Source organism: Stenella coeruleoalba, assembly GCF_951394435.1.
Source record: "Stenella coeruleoalba genome assembly, chromosome: 8".
Lineage (NCBI taxonomy): Eukaryota > Metazoa > Chordata > Mammalia > Artiodactyla > Delphinidae > Stenella > Stenella coeruleoalba.
This window is the reverse complement of record NC_137154.1, coordinates 15,737,517-15,756,496: the sequence shown is the minus strand read 5'-3', so window position 1 is coordinate 15,756,496 and position 18,980 is coordinate 15,737,517. Positions and strand designations below refer to the sequence as shown.

The following is an 18,980-nucleotide window of genomic DNA, read 5'->3' as shown; positions in this document are numbered from 1 at the left end:
CAAAATTACCATGGTACCTGTTTAATGAAGAAAAGCTAAATGCTTTGTCGAACGTTATTGTTCTGACCGTTTCATATGTGACTTGCCTTTCGGTTGTGTAGATCCACAGTGTAGAGTGCCTAGGGAATTTGCAGAGCTGTGGAAGAGCCCCTCATTTAAACTTTTCAGATAGGGATAAGCGTGGCCCCTGTTCTGGGGGGAAAAACCCTCAAAACATAATAAGCATTTGCATTTGCTCACTGGATGGGAACACTGGTGCTTTCATGTATTGCCAGCATAGCTGAAAACTCCTTCCTCTCTGCCGAAAAGTGGCTGACGCTGAGTCCTGGAGGGGCTGTAAATTATGCCTTCTAAACACTTCAAGGTGTTAAAGAGGTCCTGCAGAAATAATTAAGCCTGCAAAGTTCACTTATCCTCAGGCTGAGACACTTGAACTATGATTATTGGCAAAGCTTGCTTCCTTTCTGAGAGAAATTGTAATTTGGTGGACAGGGCTAGATGATTTGAGACACCTTAAATCAGCAGCTCTGTCCTACACTCGTGCAGTTGGCTGTTTTCTAGGTGGATTTGTTACCAATCATTGTTTCCTATAAATCCCAAATGCTGCTGTCTCTGCTGTGATTCAATGTGAACGTAAAGCTTTGGAATGCTTAAGTTTGAGTGTGGTGTGATTTAAAATAAAAGAACCTACGAAGATGGACCCATTTGGGTAGAAAAGGAGGTAAATATTTAAGCTGTGTGTGTTTATGTGTGGGGCTCACGCTTCTCCGTGAATTTTTACTCCTTTCAGTTCCTTGGTAGAGGACCGTTTCCTGAAACTTACTGTGTGCTGGTACTCTTAATACTCTAGAATGGGGTAGGGAAAGGTCTGACTTTAGAGTTAGGATTCATGAGTGGTGACACTGCCACTTAACAGCTTTGTGTCTCAGTTTCCTCACATATAAAATGAGATTTGCATCTGCCCCAAATAAGTGACAAACTGATAATAAAGAGCAAATGAGACCATGGATACAAAAGTGCTTTGCAACAGGGAAAACATTCTAACATTTGCAAGGATACTAATAAAAGAATGCCAGTTTCCACACCAAAGGAATTCAGTCTAGCTGGAGAGAGAAATGCGATCATCCGAAATAGCAGCAAAACAGTGATAGAACAGAATGTAAGACACCTGACCTATAAGATAAAGGCTGTAAGTGCTGTGGTGTTTCACAGTAAGAGAAGATTGTTGATGTTGGGGGCGCTCAACCTCAGTAAAGGTCTCACAGAGAAGATGGATTCTTTTAGGTCTCATGAACTGTAGGTATTTTGGCTGGATGATGGGAGGGAAAGCAGCAAGATGACTGAGCAGGAAGGAGATTGGAGTGAGTGGAGTGTATCTGAGAAGCAGCGGCAGGCAACCAGCAGCCCCCAGGCTGTACCCAGATGGCCGACCACAGGACAGCTTAAGTCAGATGGCCTTGGAAGCTAAATCTGTTTCTGATTTTCTTTGAGTAGGAGAAATTCTCATTGGGATGCTTTGCCTTCTTCTTAATGTTAGTGGAAACAACAGTCATCATATAACTCAGAAGTTATCCTTGGCTTTAACTAATGAATAGAGGACTTGCCCAGGAAACAGAACCAAAGTCAGTAAGTCTGGACTAGAAAGTGCCTTTTTCCTCCACCTATTTCGGTTATGCTTCCAGTTTCTCATGCTAAACTTGGAAATGTTCGCCCCCTTGCGTAAGTCCTAACAGTCTCTGATTTTGAGTGGACTCGTAGGCTGAATGAAGCTGGCGAGGTCGTCTACACCAGCATCCTGCTTTCATTAGGAACCGAGTTTAAACTCTGCTTGGATAAGAAACTGTCTTCTTTCAGAAGGCTCTGACACAGTAGCTGGTTTGGGAGTAACCCTCCTGTCAATAAAAGAAAAAGAAGTATAAGAGCTTATTGAAGTAGATGAAACAACAGTTCAGAGAGCAGCCCATGCAGTCAGGACTTGAGAGACAGTTCCTGAGAGACAGGAGCACACTGAGGGGAGCTACTTGTTCACTCTGGCTCCTTCCCCGAGGGTGCTTCCTAATTCACAGCCCAGGGTATGGAGGCTTTGCAGAAAGCAGCAGTCCCACAGGGCTGACAGGTTGGAGTCAGGGGCTTCCAAAGTATCTGGAATTTGAAGAACAAAATCCTGGAGAAAGGGAACCACGGGCATATAGCAAAATATGGGCGTGCAATCTTCCCTTAAGGTGTTTGCCAACTTCTGAGGTGCACACGATCAGAACAAAACTCTGAGAATCCCTGCAGAAAGAAACAGCTGGGAGCCTAACAAGCTCTGTAGCTATTTCAGCAACCGTGTATAGTACTGATGAGATAAAGATCAGTGTTCAAGGCTGGCCAAGATGGAGGGGTCCTGGTAAATACCCCAGGCTTTAATTGAAGGCCCAGAAGGCCACACCTTCAGAGTAAGGGCAAGCTGAAAAAAGGTGGCCCTGACAAAACTTGAAACCAACCCCTGACAGGATTATAGTGGACTGCATTCTCTGTACCTGCCAAAAGAATATGTTACATTCTTAGGAGGAAGATAATCTGGATCATCCAGAACCTCTACAGTTTTTTAATACAGAATGTTGGCATCCAATAAAAAATTAAGATGCACGCTAGAAGTTGAAACCAAATGAACAAAATGGAGAGTAAAAAGATGATAGAAAGAGACTTACAGGTTATTCAGATATTGGGGTTATCAGTCGGGAACAAACAATGTTCAATAATATAGAAGAAGAGAAGGAGGATTTCCACAAAGTTTTGAAATCTTCTTTTAAAAAGTCAAATGGAAATTCTGCAACTGAAAAATATAAGAAGGGAAAGTAAGAATTCAGTACATTGGTTTAATAGCAGTTTAGACACACACACAAAAAAAGGATAAAGGATTATTGGACCGGAAGAAAAAGTAGTAGAAAATACCCAGATTGAAGCACAGAGAGGAGAAATACAGAGAAGAGAATAAGAGACTTATGGGACATGGTGAAAACATTTTACGTACATGTGTATTTGGAGTCCTAGAAGCAGAGGAGTGTGACAGAAGCAATATTTTTAAAAATATTGACTGAGAGTTTTCTAAAAACAGGGAAAGACATCAAATCATAGATTGGAGAAGCTCTCCAATCCTAGGTGGGATAAACACAAAGGGCCACACTGAGGTATATCTGTGAACCTCGATGAAACAAATAGAATGAGCATACACTTAAACTCAGCCATATCAGAAATTACATTAAGCGTAAATGGACTATATATACAATTGGAAGCCAAAGATTTTTGAATCGGATAAAATATTAAAAGCCATTTATATCCTTTTTATAAGAGACAATCCTGAGACAAGCTTTGAGGGCACAAATTTGAAAGTAAAAGTTTTGGAAGTAAACACATGCACACACATGTACGTGCACATGCGCACAGGCAGAGAAGAATCAATAAAGATAAAGAATATTGAAACAGTACTTAAAATCAACTTATTGTACTTTACAGTGGTAAAACATCTCATCAACGGCAAAATTCTCTTTTTTTAAAGTGCACATAGATTATTTACAAAAATAAGCTATGTACTGGGCCATAAATCAAGTTTAAATAAATTGCCAAGTTTTGAAATAACGTGTGTTTTCTGACTACAGTGCAAAGTAGAAATCAGTAACAGAAAGATAAATAGAAAATCCCAAAATGTTTGGAAATTAAACAGCATACTTCTAAATGACCCATGGGTTAAAGAAAGTATCACAAAGGAAATTAAAAACATTTTTCACCTAAATTATAATGAAAATGATATATAAATATGTGGGATGCATTTAAAATAGTGCATAGAAGTAAATTTATAGCTTTACATGTATGTATTAAAAAAGAAGAAAGATTGAAATATCTAAACTTCAACCTCAAAAAGCTAAATGCAGGATGAATTAAAATCCCCCAAAACAGAAGAAAGTAAAAATAAGAGCAGAAAGGAACAAAATAGAAAAAAAATGTAAGATAAAGAAAATCAGCAAAACCAAACATTGGTTTTTTGAAAAGATAATAAAATTGATAAACATCCAGTAAGACTGATCAAGTACAAAGAGAAAACACAGATTATCAATATCAGGAATGAAAAGATGTGTATTACTACAGGTTCTATAGGCATTAAATAGGCATTGACGAACATTTAGTCCAATAAATTTAACAATTTAGGTAAAGTGAACACATTCCTTGAAAAACACTACCTGCAAAGCTGACATGAAAATGTGCGTAATCTTATGGGTATGAAAGAAAATTAATCCATGATTTAAAACCTTTACACACCAAAAAAACACCTAGCCCAGATGGTTTTTTTGATGAATTCTCAGTCTTTCAAGGAAGAAATAATGCCAACCTTGCATAAAATTTGTCAAGGAATAGAACTTTTTCAACTTCTATGAGGCCAACATAACTTGACACCAAAATCTGATTTTAGTATTACAGTGTTGAGCAAAAGAGTAAACACTGTTTGATGCCATTCATATGAAATGCAGTAGTGGGCTAATAGAAATCAGAATAATGATTACTTTTGGAGGGATGAGGTTCTGACTGGGGTGCTGGAATGTTCTATATCTTTATCTGGGAAGTAGTTATAAGAGTACTGAAGGTAGAAATTCATTGAGTTGTACCCTTAAGACCTGTGCACTTTATGTATGTTATATCAAAAAAGACTCTAAACTTGCTCTGGTTAAACACACTGATATTTCGTCTTAAGTATCATGTAGTTTCTCTTAAACCTAAATTGAATCCAGTGTGCGTTTCACGTGCTCACGTGCTATTTTGACTGCCTTGGTTAAATGCCCACTCTGATGGAGCTGGCCTTGAACAGCAGGGAGCCTTTGCCTTGGTCTCCCTCTTCTTCGGTAATAAGGCAATTACCCAGACCCAGAGTTGGCTGGGACGGAGCATCTAGTTCTTCACTCTCTTTGCTCACTTCACACAGTGTGGTTTTCTTCACAGGCACGGTGGTTCTGGGAAGCGTACTTCCAGTCAATCAAAGCCATTGCCCTGGCCACCCTGCAGATCATCAATGACCGGATCTATCCATACGCTGCCATCTCCTATGAAGACTGGAATGACCCTCCTTCCGTGGTAAATGAATTCCGGGGCGAGCCACATCAGGCCTGGGCCGGCTATCAGGATGGGATGATGGGAAATGTACTGAATTTGTAAAGGTTATTCGAATTCGAGCTTCCTAAGATGAGAGTTTGCTATCAGACTTGGGGCCGATAGGACCCGCTTAATTTTGAAATGATGACAAAAGTAAGAAATACCGAAGCAGCAGCTTCCAGTTTATTTTAAATGTACTTAGGAAGGCAGTATGTTTATTTGTTACAGAAATAAATGGGGAGGCCTGGGTCTTGTTGGAAATGGAAGACTTCTGATGACTTCTGCAGTTGTGGTGCTTTGAACTCTTGAAAGGATTCTGTAAGCAACTTAATAACAGCTTATATTTTGAGCACTTCCCCTTGTGCTTTATGCTAAGTGCTTTCCACGGATTATGTCGGTTAACATTCAGACCCCTTGTGAGGAACATCCTCAGCAAAAGTGATTGGGAGGCGTTAGGGATCGCTCAGGACTTTGGCTGAGGCCCCTGGGTACTCCCAGCAGCGAGATGGTGTGGTCAGAAGCTGCTCACGGGGCTTCGTCCTTGCTTGCAGGAGTCACGAGGCACTTGCGGCCTTGCAGGGAGTGTGTCAGCAGCCACGGCTTCTTTCTCACTGAAAGTGCCTGAAGCTGGAGAACACCTGCCGTCTGGCTCACAGACCCTGAGGCCTCCACCTGAGAGCACTAGGGTCTTCTCCATGTCAGACTGAATCGTTACTCTTCCCGGCCGGCCGTCCTTGTCTCCTGACTCTACCTTCTCTAGATAGTCCTGTGTGCTGCCACCCGGTTAATCTTCATGTAGGGCCCTCCTTCCCTCCCTCCTTCCTTTCTGCCTTCCTTCCTCCCGCCTTTATGAAGTGGTTCCTATGTGCCAGGCACTGTGCCATGTGCTGAGAAGGCAGAAAAGGAAAGCAGGCCCTGCCCTCCAAGGAGCTCTCCACTAACTTGGGAAGCCAGCGAGGAAGGGTGTTGTATGAGTAGTCCTGTACACCCTAGTGTATGGGGTGGGGCAGGCAGCGCTCCTGGATGGGGGTGGGCAGGACACTTCCTGAAGCGAGGGTGCCTGAGAGGAAGTAAAACGGTAACATCAAGCGCAACAACAGCAGACACCTTTCTGTCTTGCTTGAGGTAAAGTTTCCTTCTGTCTGTCTCTTCCCTTGAATCTGTTGCCAAAGGTAACCTTCCAGAAGGTTTCTATTCCTATATAAACCTAACTGTATAATCTTAGAACACAAATGGGATCATGCTATTCATAGTATTCTGTGCCTTGCCTTTTTCACTTTACTAATAGATCATGGGCTTACTTCCATTTCATTCTGTATAGGTATACTTCAGGTTTAAGGATGGCTGTATACTATTCCACTGTTCAGGTGTATCTTACATGCAAATCTATTTTCTAACAGTGATACAAGGGACATCCTTTCATATGTGTTTGCACATAAATGTGTGAGTGTATCTACAGAATTAATTCCAGCTGAGAAATTGCTGAAGGAATAAACACATTTTGAATGTTGATAGATATTAACAAATGGCCCTTTCAGAAGACTGTACCAGTTTATAGTTCCACCAGAAGCATTTTGGTTATTCTGGTTCTCCATGCCTTCAGTAACCCTGAGTACTTGAATTTTTGCTCAAGTGGAGGTTGACATCTCTGTCAGTTTCTCCCAGAATACAAATATAAATCCTATTTGTATTTCGATTGGTCACATTGAATTTTTAGATAGTTTTAGGCATTTATTCATTCAGTGGGTACTTACTGAGTGCCTGATATGTTCCAGGCAGTGTTCTTGGTGCTTGAAATATGTCAGTCAACAAAGCAGAGGAAAATCCATGCCTTGGGGATTTACATTGCAGTAGATCTTGCTATCTGGAAGCAAGGTTTGTCTTTGTGGTAGAATTTTAAAGTTTTCTTTATATAGGTCCTTCACAAGTCCTGAAAATTTTTCCTTAGGTATTTTATCTTTCTTATACTCTGATAAAGGAATATGTACTCTCTGACATTGTCATTTCTAACTTTTGTGTGAAGACATATTACTGGCTTCTGAACATAAGTTTTGAAATACTCTTTTACTGAGTTCTGTAATTGTTTCACTTTTTAAACGTTGATTCTCTTGTGTCTTCTAGATCTGCCATCGTATTTACAAATGCTAATTTTGCTTCCTTTTTTCAATATTTGAACCTTTTATGATCTTGGATCTAATTACCTTGGCTAGTAGTTCCAGAACAATGGTAAATGATTATCTGAGTGTTAAAAGGAGAAGGGCAGGTGTTTCTAGTCAGGGAAAGGGGGGAAGTTAGGTTCCATCCAGAAGGACCGGCAAATTCAGAAGTCAGAGGGACAAGAGAGCATAGCGGTTTCAGGAACTTCGAGGGGGTCAGTGTGGCAGGAGTGAAGGGGGCTTGTGAGGGAGAAGCAGAAGGTGGAACCTACAGAGGGCCCAGGACACCAAACACCTGGCATCTTTTTTTTTTTTTTTTAAATTTTTGGCTGCGATGGGTCTTCGTTGCTGCACGCGAGCTTTCTCTAGTTGTGGCGAGCGGTTGCTACTCTTTGTCGTGGTGCGTGGGCTTCTCATTGCGGTGGCTTCTCTTGTTGTGGAGCACGGGCTCTAGGCGTGCGGGCTTCAGTAGTTGTGTCACGCGGGCTCAGTAGTTGTGGCTCGTGAGCTCTAGAGCGCAAGCTCATTAGCTGTGACGTGCGGGCTTAGTTGCTCCGCGGCATGTGAGATCTTCCCGGACCAGGGCTCGAACCCGCGTCCCCTGCATTGGCAGCAGATTCTTTAACCACCGTGCCACCAGGGAAGCCCACACCTGGCATCTTATGGAAGGTTCTGGAATGTTATCTGTGGGTGATGGGAGATCACTGAAGTATTTACACAGGAACCATGTGGTGAGATTGCGTTTCAGGTCAGTCTGCCATCAGTGTGGAGGATGGATCCGTTGTAGGAGGTTGAACCTAGAGGCAGGAGGCTGTTTCAGGAACCCAGGTGAGAATTAATGCAGGACAAATGTGAGTGATATTAGGGATCACTGACTAGCTGGCGGAGGGGGGAGTTCAGGAAGAGTGAGGAACATGGTATCGTTTATCCAGATATGGAGTGCGGGTACACGGGCGTCGTGGGCAAGGGCGGTGTTGGCATCCACGCGCAGTCTGACTGCAGGGCCTGCCACAGTCCAGCTCCAGGCTGCCTTTCTAGCTTTACTTCCTTCTGTTGCCTTTCAGGGAGCACTAGATCTCTGGCAGCGCAACTTTGTCCTTTCTGTGTTTGCTCCATGCTTTTGCTTCCCCGTGCCCTTGTGACTGTCAGTCCTTTCGCTGAGCTGCCTCTCTTTACCATTGTCTCTGGTCATCCACATTTTATCTGGGTATCAGGGGCCTGCTTACATACCCCTTCCTCCATGAGGTTTTCCTATGCCCCTAACTAAGCACGAAGTAATCTTTCCTTCTTGTAACTCTTAAAGCATATTATCTGTTTCTTTCCTATCACTTCACATGCATAGAAGTATACTTTCCTGTAAAGTTTTAAGCTTCTTAAGGGAGTTTCTGAGTTATCTTGGTATTCCTCATAATACCTAGGACAGTTTAATTCAGACAGGGAGCCCTTGATACATGAAGGAAGGAGGGAGGGGGGAAGGAAGATCGGGCCCCCAGGGCTTGAGCCATCCAAGGCTCACTCACATGCTGTTGTGACAGCCATTATTTTATTTGACCTTCACCCTGTTGGGAAGGTGGGGAAAGTGATAGATTCTTGCTCATGTCTAAAGCAGACACAATGAGGTTCACAGAGCCTGATGACTTGTCCAAGGTCATATAATGGGCAAGTTGTGTAAACAAGCAAGAACCCAGGTCTTCTACCTGCAGAGTACCTTGAGTTACTTATAGAGTTTTATGGGAGCCATTAAGCCTCCTCTGGGCTGAAACATTTCCACTCTTGTGAGTATATGGTACAAGCTTGAGACAAAGAATATCACCTCTGTTCCTCTGTAGGAGAATTCATACAGGTGGGATGGTCATGGCGCAGCCAGAAAATGTGGAAACAGTAGGACTTTATTCTGTACTTTGAGCTAAAGCTCTAAGAAAAGTGTATAAGAGTAAGTGGCTGGGATTTTGGTCTCTGTCTTTCATAAGAATATAGACTAGGAGAAAATAGTATATGAAATTTTGTACTTTTGAAATAGGTGTATTTTAATATAGGACAGAACGATCAAAGTGCTGGACTCTAATTTGGGAAAGAACAGAAGTGTAAAAAGCATAGATCTGGATATGCAACTGGAAAATATCTTCTTAATTTTTTCCTTTAACTCTTAATCCTTTTTAGGGAAATTTAGTGTTTACCACATTTCTAGGAGCTCAGGTGATGAGAGCCCTGATTTAAAGCTGTGGGTTGTACATTTCTGCATCTTTAGTGAAAGCAACTGACAGGCAGCCTGAGTAACGTTGATTTATTTACAGTTAACTTTCCCCCTCCCTTTCAGAAATACTTAACCTACCCTAGATGTGATTACTATGAGCCCAACCTTCAGGGAAGTCTCCCCTCTAGATTCCATCAAATTACAGTATCAGACACCCCAAGGTGGGAGTAGGTGTGGATCTTGGTCAGTAAATCAAGGGATGATCTGGTTCTTTCAAAGATCTGCTGTCAGGGCCTCCAGCCATGCGCTGAGCTAGCTCAGCTGGAGAGGAGGGGTGAGAGTAGAGAGCCCTGTTTTGGCCTGATGCCGCTGCCTTAGTTTAATGTTAAAAAAAAAAAAAAAGGGCCTATGTGTGTGAATGGTGGAGACAGCGAGGGGTTGCTGGTGTCGGCAGATGCTTTGCCATTTTCTGTAACCAGAGAGGGGACAAATTACGTTATCCGCGTTGCGCTACACTCTCAGAACTTGAACAAGTTTGAGAAAGTAACTCTGGAGCACAACTTTAAAGTTGCATGGCTGTCAGGTCTGGAGAGATTAGCCCTTTGTTTTGAATCTTCTCTTTGGAAGGCATTTCTCACCAAATTAAGGTTCTTTATGAGGGATGACATGTTTGTTTTTATCGTTAATTTTCTTAGCTCCTCCTGTCAATGATGCCTGCATTTTACTATCTTTTTAGTCTCTCCATGCTTTCATTTTTCTCCCTTTTTTTTGCAAATATCAGCAAAACTTTATCATCCCCGCAAATACGCCACACCTGTATTGCTTCTGAATGTCTGTGTCATTTCTGGTCTTGCCCCTTGGCAGGCCTGGTCCCTACATCTGGGCCTAGCCTGTGTGGCTGGGGCTCTCCTCAGGCACCCTCCCCCACCTTACCTCTGGTTCTCTGCCAGATGTGAGCATGTCTGGAGGACAGAGACTGAAGCAAGTGAGCGTTAAATGTGATGCGGGGATGGAGTGGGCCGAGAGCTGTGAAGTTTTGGATTTCTGGCATGTGCCAACAAACCGTATCCTCTCAGTGTCACGGTACGCGGACCTCTCACTGCTGCGGCCCCTCCCGTTGCGGAGCACAGGCTCCGGACGCGCAGGCTCAGCGGCCATGGCTCACGGGCCCAGCCGCTCCGCGGCACGTGGCATCTTCCCGGACCGGGGCATGAACCCGCGTCCCCTGCATTGGCAGGCGGACTCTCAACCACTGCGCCACCAGGGAAGCCCTCCGTGTCAATTTTTAAAAAACTAAACGTAATGTAGTCCTAAAATCATGTTGTAGAGTGAAGTAGTTTCCCATGTTATTTTTCTACAGTGTGATTAGAGAGATTATACTCCACCTTATCAGTATGTCCTAATTTTATTTACCCAGTCCCTTTTGACAGACAGTGTTGTTCACATTTGCTCTCATAGATAACACTAGTAAAGATACCGCAGATTTTTTTTCTTTTCGGCATTGTCCATACCAGACCTAGAACAGGGAGGAGAGACAGCTGGGGTCCCATGGCTGTTGACAAAAATTGATGAGAAAAATGGAGAAGTAACTTAAAATGGATTGTCGAACCTAGCATAAGAATAAGGTTGAAAATAACAGTTTGTTCCTATGAAATCTAGCCAGAACGGTGACTTAGCTGCAAGCAGGGCCTCAGACGAGGATTATATACTTACCTAGACGTCCTGTCAGCATCAGTCCGAGTCCAGCTTTTGGAGGCCGGCAGGGAAGGCTTGGTAAGTGGGAGGGTTGTGTGCGAGCACTTACCTGACTCGCACTCATCACCCATGAGGAGCAGGGCTCAGGGCTGTGGGCACAGTGCAGCAGAGCTTGCTGTAGCCCCTAGTTCTCGGGGAAGTGGTTCTCCAGTATCAGTATGCATCAGAAGCTCCTGAAGGGCTCACGAAAACACGGGTGGCTGCCACTCCACACCTAGTTTCCGGGTAAGTCTCGGCGAGGTCCTAGAATGTGCATTTCTAGCAAGTTCCCAAGCAGTGTTCATGCTGCTGGTCCAGGGAACCGTACATTGATGTGGGGTTGATTCACAGGGTGTGTCCTGACTCACTGCCTGGAGAAAGCTCTCCCTCTCTCCCCATCCAGTTCCTCTTCTGTCCCCCTGGGGCTTGGGTTAGAAGCATCCAGGGCCGGGGTTCAGCCCACATCTGTCTCAGCTACATGAAGAACTCAGGGCTACTGGTACTTAGAAGTTCAGACGGCGGCCCTCATTCACAAAGGTTGTGGTTGTACAAGCCGCTGAAAATATCACTCAGCTGTAAATACTAACAAGCTATAAATCACTCTGCAGGCCGAAGAAGTGCCAGGTCAGACGCACGAAACGGAGCTCTGAGCTGAGAAGATACCCGGTTAGCAGTCTGTTTAACTCAGCCCCATGCCCTTTAACTTCCAGGTTGTGGAATGTTTCTCTGGAATTTGAATGCCTCTCCTGCCCCCCAGGAGGCCCTCTTGGCCTATTCTCCCCTTCTTCCTCCCACTGCCCAGATATGACTAAAGTATGTATGGAATTTAGAAATCTTAGCTTGAATTTTAAGTAAGTTTAAGCTTTCGGAGCCTTTTGTTTTTAGAGGCACCACATTTACAGGATCACAGTCGCACAAGCGGTCCACTCTGCTGCCCTCAACTCCAAGCCTTTCCTTGAGCAGCCTTTGCCATTGAATTGTTTTGTATCTGTAGTTACTTCTCTGGAAACAAGCTAGAAAGTCTCAGGTCATGGAGTAAAGACAGCTGAGTTGGGTCTGTGAATGGGGAGATGCAGGAAGATCCCAAGAGCTGGACCCGGGACCCCAAGCCAAGAACTTGGCCAGTTCTGATGGTCAGATAGAAAATGGAGAAGATGAGGTCGCAAGTCAGATCCAGGTGGGGGAGGATAAGTAAGGCACATGAAGAGACAGACGCGGGGGTGTTGCAGAGAGGATCGTGTCAATCAGAGCGTCCTTCCTCGTAGAGGGAGAGTAGTATACCTGAGCAGCACACACCTGCACGGCGACTCCAGCCGTGGCAGTGGGTGAGCCACACGCACGGTTTCCCTGGATGCGGGCCTACATCTGCGGTTTTTGTAGAGTTCACTTTTATGACTCTGGCTTTCGTGAGTCAGCAGCTGACTGCTTCCTTATGTCACATGGAGGAGGGCAGCGAGGGGAGTAGTTTCTCGAAGTCTGTGGGAGCTTGATGTGGCCGTAGATGAACTGAGGACATATTGAGTGTTTGGGCTACGTCATCCTTCATGCCCCAGCTGTCGCACACCCCATTCCCTTTCCCCTTGTTCCAGGGGCCACTTCCGTTCTCCTGTGAATCTGCTTAAGAGGTTACCAGGGAAAGGAGTTGTTGTGTATCACAGCATCAGGGTAATGCATTCTGTTTCTGTTTCTGATTTCCTATACTGTTTACATACCTGTCAATTAATATTTGAGTGTAGTTTTCTAATAAATGGGTCATTGTAGCTGCAGAGGAGAAAAATTTCCACACTGCTCCAGCTGGAGGTTGATTCTTGATTTTTGGTTCTCTTTTGTATCTCAGCTGTATCACTTAATTTTGTAAATACTTAAAAAAAATAGTACGGCTTAACACATGTATGGTTTAAAAATTCAGATAGTAACATAAAACGTAACTAAAATTAAGGCCTGTTCCCAGGGGGCAACTTCTTTCAACTCTGTCAGCTTGCCTCCGATACTTATTTTCCTGTCTCCTCATAAAATGCTGATAGTGCTATTTTTGATTTCTCAATCACAGACATTATCTTTTTACTTCCTTAGAGTTAGTGCTTTGTTTCCTGTTCTTGCCTCTTCCTCTGCACATTTCTTTTCTTTCTCATCTTACCAGTGGGGCGGTATCATCATTTTTCATTAAAGCAGTGTTTATTGTTGCATTATTAGGACTATATAAATGTTGCTGTCAACGGAACCAAGTAGTAAAACATGATTATGTATAACTTTTTATTTTCCGGGAAGTAAATACACAACCGCCCTTTTTTTCCCCCCTCTTAGTTTTCCACGTTCCTGTCACTGGTTGTTACTGAATTTTCCACCAAAAGAGTGAAATGATCAAGCACAAGTAAACTATAGGATTTCTTCCCTCCTTCCCCATGTTTTTCCCTCCCTGCCTTCCTCCACCCTTCTCTCCCATAGCCCTGCACCTTCAGCTCCAGAGTGGATTGATTGCTCTCTAGGTCTCCTATGCAGAGGTCAGCCTAAATTCTCTGTTCACCATGATGCTCGGAATTCCCTGCTTTTCTTTTCTTTGTTGGATTCTTTGTTTCCAAGTTCTAACATCTTTCTCTTTTTTGGGTTATTTTTTCCAGTAGCTTCCCCAGAAAGGGGACTGTTGGGGGATAAATTTACTGTCACCTTGCATGTCTGAAAGTGCATTTATTCTATTTCACATTGATTAATAGTTGGGCTAGTGTAAAATTCTGGTTGTGGTAGCTTTTCTTCAGCATTTTGAAGACATTGCTTCATTGTTCTCTAAGCTTCCCGTTTTAATCTCAAAAAACTGAGGTGTCATTCTAATTCCTGATCCTTTTATGTGAAATGTTTTATCTTCTTGGGAAATCCTGTGTTCTGAAACTTTATGATGGTGTGCCTTGGTATGAGTGTTTTTTTGTTCACTGGATACTGGTTTGGGCCCTTTATGAGGAAATTTTCATGTTTAATATCTTTGATTCTTTTTTTCCTCTGTTTTCTTTTTCTTCTTTATGGAACTTGGGTACCTAGATGATGAATATGCTAGACTGATACTTATTTTTCTTACCTTTGCTTTCCTGTTTATCATTTCTTTCTGGCTTAATTGCCTTTGTTTTAATTTCTTAGGTATTTTCTCAATTTTATCTTATAACCTTTCTTTTGATTTTTAACGTTTTGTTCACTTTTAATTTCTTAGAGTGTTTTCTTGACTTCTAATTAATCTTTTTTTATATCTTCCTATTCTTGTTTTAAGGATACTGTACTTTCTCTCTGAAGATATTTGTGGTTTTGTTTTTATTTGTCTTTAGCTCCCCGTATTGTTTGTTTCCTTTGAACTCCTTTTTCAGGTCTTTATTTTCTATCTTTCATATTGGAAACTTTCTTCAAATACCTGATGGCTTTCAGCAGTCTGCTCTTATTTAAGATAGAGGCACTGAAAGCTGATTGGAAGCTCTGCATACATGGATAGGTTTGTCGCCTTATGGGCTTTTACTGAGGTTATTAGGATGGGGACCTGATGGTTGGTATTCATGGGTTATTTCTGTTGGATTGGTTCACTGATCCAGAGAATAATCTTTCTGCCCTTGGGAGTAGGGAGAGGATGGATAGGTCCGGGCTGCATGCATGTGGGGAGCTGAGTGGGGGAAGGAGAAGGGTTCTCATCCTTCACTTGATAGGTGATCACTTCATCTGCTGTATTCAGTGTGGTGCCTTACCCTGCCTTCCGTGCCTCATGTCGCTGAGTATGGAATCTCTCTAATTCATTTTCCCCAGAGAATAAACATCCTTCTCCTGCTAAAGTGGCAGAGGGTAGGGAGGACAGGTAGGGGGTGGGCCTGCCTGTGCATATAAGTTTAAGGGATCGTGGAACCAACTGTTTCTTATTCTTGTTTTTAGAGTCCGTCCTTCCTGGACACCTAGTACCTCCAATTTCTGAATCTTCTTGTCATCATCCTTGGAAGGTTTAGCTTCTTATGTTTTGCCAGGTACCTTACGTTCCCCTATCTGCCTTTTGTTTGCTTAAACAGACCTAAAATTCTCTGTTTTTTTTTTTAACTTTTTGTTGTGACATAATTTCAGACTTAAAATTCCCAAAATAGTACAGAGTTTCTGTGCACCCTTCACCCATATTCCTCAGATGTTAATATTTTACCACATTCCCTTTATTCTTTTCTGTGTGTGTGTGTATTCACATTTATATATGGCTTTTCCTGAACCATTTGGAAGGTGCAGGTATGATGTCCCTTTACCCCTAAATATTTCTCATGGAATCACAGTACAGTTAACCAAAATCATTTGGAAATAAACAGTGATACAACATTATTATTTAATTTATAGACCTTATGTAGAGTTTTGCTAGTTATTCTCATAACATCCGTTATAGCAAAGGAAGATTCCAGACCATGCATTGCGTTCAGTTGTCATGTCTCTTTAGCCTCCTTTGGAACAGTTTCTCGAGTCTGTTTTTTGTCTTGCATGGCATTGGCCTTTTCAAAGAGAACGTGTCAGTTACTTTAGAATATGTCCCTTGATTTGGGTTTGTCTGATGCTTTTGTGTCAAATTACGCATCATGTTCCAAGTTATAGAAATTTAAGCTATGCATTTTTGACAGGAATATCACAAAAGTAACGCTGGTTCTCAGTGTATCCCATTGGAGGACACATGATGTCAATTTGTCCTGTCAGTAGTGATGATAACTTCGCCCACAGGTTTCTCCAATGGGAAGTTACCCCTTTCTTTTAACGTGTCTTGTGGGGGAATACTTTGAGGCTGTGTAAATATCCTGTTACTCCTCAAACTTGCACCTACTAGTTTTAGCAGCCACTGATGATTTCTTGCCTGAATCTGTTGGTATAATGGTTGCCAAATGGTGATTTTCTATTCCCATTCTCTGTCTGCTTTTGAGAGTGATTTTTCTTCTTTAACCTGGAGTTCGTGTCTTTAATCAGTGTTGGAAAATTGAGTCATTTTCTCTTTGAATATTACATATCTGTCATTCTCGCCAGTCCTTCCTCTTGGAATCCTATTAAATGTATGTTAGGCCTCTTTCATTCTGTGTTGTCTCTCAGGTTGGTTGGTTGGTTTGTTTTTTCCCCTCATGTTTTACACATCTTAACTCTTTGTGCTGCATGCTGGATAATTTTTTCACATCTATTTTGCTCTTTTCTTTAGCTGTGTCTGATGTGGTTTTTTTACCCATCCATTGAGATTTAAATTTCAATAGTTATTTCTAGAAGCTGTAATTATTTTTGAAATCTGTCTGACCTTTTTTTCATAGTGTCTCTTTTTTTCCACATATGTTTTCAGTTCACTCTTTTATACCTTAATTATTTGAGATACTCACTTTATAGTCTCCCGTAATCCAATTTTAAAATTTCTTGTAAGGTCTAATCCTGTCATTTGTCTGTTGCTCTTGTTGCATTGTTTCCTTATATGTTTTATAATTTTGGAATGTGAGTTCATCTCTGGTAAGATTTTCTGTGGAAATCTTTGCCACCTGGGGTAAGGGTGTATTTCTCCAGAGAGTTTGTTTGTTCTTGGTTTTTTTTTTTTTTTGCTTCTGCCAGGTGTTCCAGAAGTATTGCAGAGATAAATCACTTTTTAACATTAATTTCTTGGTAAGAGGTTTCCATACTACACAGGGAAAGTCCGTTTAGACCCTAAACCTACATGAGGGCTAGCCTTTATGGAAAGCACCCACTGTGCCCAAACTCAGGTTGAAAAGGATAAATGTTTTTCTGTTGTCTCCACATACTAGGGGTGACTTTCTGGACTGCCTTCTCACTGACTGTGCAGGCCTTGAAGGATTCTGGCTTGATGTGTAAGTCTCATTGCTAGTTTCCTTCCTTCCTATGCCCAAAGCCGCGTCCCTCTTCCGGTATGGGTGTGAAAACCCACACCCCTGCATTACTAAGCGCAGCAACAGCCTCTGCCCTTCCCAGGGCACCGTGGTGTCAACAAGCCCCTGGGCCTTCAGCTCTCATTCGTAGTTTTTCTTCATTTTTGGTTCCTGGCGATTTCCCATTTCCTGAATATTTAAGAAGACTTTTGTTACATTTTATTCTACATTTCTGTGTGTCGTCTAGCAAGAGGCTCCATCTGTTTCACCTCCCCAAATGTACTGAACTCCTGTCCACCGGTGTCTCCTTGCCTATTCTTTTTGCCCCTGTGGGTTCATATGCCCACCCCCCACCCCGGCCCAGGAGGAAGCAGAGATAAAACATAGTAGACAAAACATGTACCTTATTGGAATTGCAGAGAAGTTAAGAATTAAGAAATGACTGCATTTTAGAGGTTGCTCTTCCCACTTTGTATCAACTTTAATGGTGGTGTTACACTCCTGTCAGCTCAAAAGTGTATGAAAGCTTTGGTTTCCTTGGTCTTAAGTGTGTGGGTGCTTTGTGCTCGGATGCCACAGCTGTAACTTAACCTTTCCCAAGAGTTTCTGTTTACCAAGCTAGTGAAGTCTTCCTCCATACCATAGCTGACCGCTAAAATACAGTCAGTGGGCCGCCAGCAAACATTTTTATGCCCAGGCCAGGGAACGGGCCTCTCTTTCAGACTGTGAATGTTTCAGGTATGGGATAGTCGGATGAAACGGTAGATCTGTTTCACCTCTCTTGAGAAGTAGGAGTTTGAGCCACCATTAGCATTCTTGAACACTTTGGATTATAGATTAACCTTGTTGACTTGAATCAGGTAAGTTTCTAGTTTTTTCATTGAAGTGTTTCTTTTAAGTGTTTTCAGTGTACTTATTAAGTAACAGATCCAGGGATGAGGAGTGTGTGTTTGAAGACTGTGTCTAAGAATAATCCACATTTTTTGCTATCAGACAGCTGAACCGTTATTTTTAACATATAAAATTATGAACCAGTAAAATCAATGATGTGTTACATTTGCGCCTACTTTATTATATTCACCCATTTAATTGATTTGACAGTATCTTAAACCATCTTACCATGGATATGTTTAGTGAAATTTATTACTTGCAGACTGATATAACTCATGAATTATTAAAAGCATCAACATATGGAATCCACTCATTCCTCATTCCAGCTCCTTTCAATATGGCTTAGGCTGAGCCATTTAACTGGCTTCTGTCCATCCCACTGATGGAAGCCACAGCCAGACGAGGGTTCTTACTAAATGATTGGCTTCCTTTCCAAGCAAGAGGAGGATGAAATGTCAACTTTTCCTCTACCACCTGAAAAGCAATCAGGGGCAACCCTTCCTGCTGTTCTTGACAGTAGTTTGGCTTTATAGAAGAAGGGTGGGCACCAGGCCAAATGTGAATTTCAGTGCTATGTAAAGACAAAAGTTAAGAAGCTAAAACTCAGATAGTAACTGGAATTTTCAGAGAGGCATTCAGATGGGTTTAACCTGTGAGCCTTCAGAAAACTAACTGTAGCTGAGAAATTCCTGAACTGCAAGTTTTAATCCCTTCTTTCCTGGTGATGATCCGAGTAAATTGAGGTTACTTACCAAATCTCTCTTTGCAGCAATTTGCTCATCTGTAGGACTGGGTTTAGGGATATTAATAGCTTCAAAAGAATAGTATAGCAGTTAGTGGCTGATTACCAATTGCTAATCAGGGTCATTGAAAAGGACATTTTGGAATCAACCTGAGTTCAAGACCGTTTATTAGCTTAACATTGTGCTTTCTTATCTCTTTGAAATTTGTTATCCTTATCTGTAAAATGGGATATTACTTATTTCACAGGATTATTATGAGATATTAATGAAATAATATATGTGGAAGCATTTTGTAAGT

General features: G+C 42.2%; 1 protein-coding gene across 3 annotated transcripts in view; it reads left to right on the top strand.

Moving 5' to 3' along the window:
• The window catches only part of EXT2 (exostosin glycosyltransferase 2), a 130,233-nt gene that overhangs the window by 54,353 nt on the left and 56,900 nt on the right, over positions 1–18,980 (top strand). For 2 of the 3 annotated variants that reach the window (XM_079929923.1, XM_079929925.1), the window contains exon 8: positions 4,975–5,106. The exons of the other annotated variant lie outside the window; for it this stretch is intronic. In XM_079929923.1, the coding sequence (XP_079786049.1) occupies positions 4,975–5,106 (132 nt within the window). The remainder of the gene's footprint in view (positions 1–4,974; positions 5,107–18,980) is intronic. 3 annotated transcript variants of the gene reach the window in all.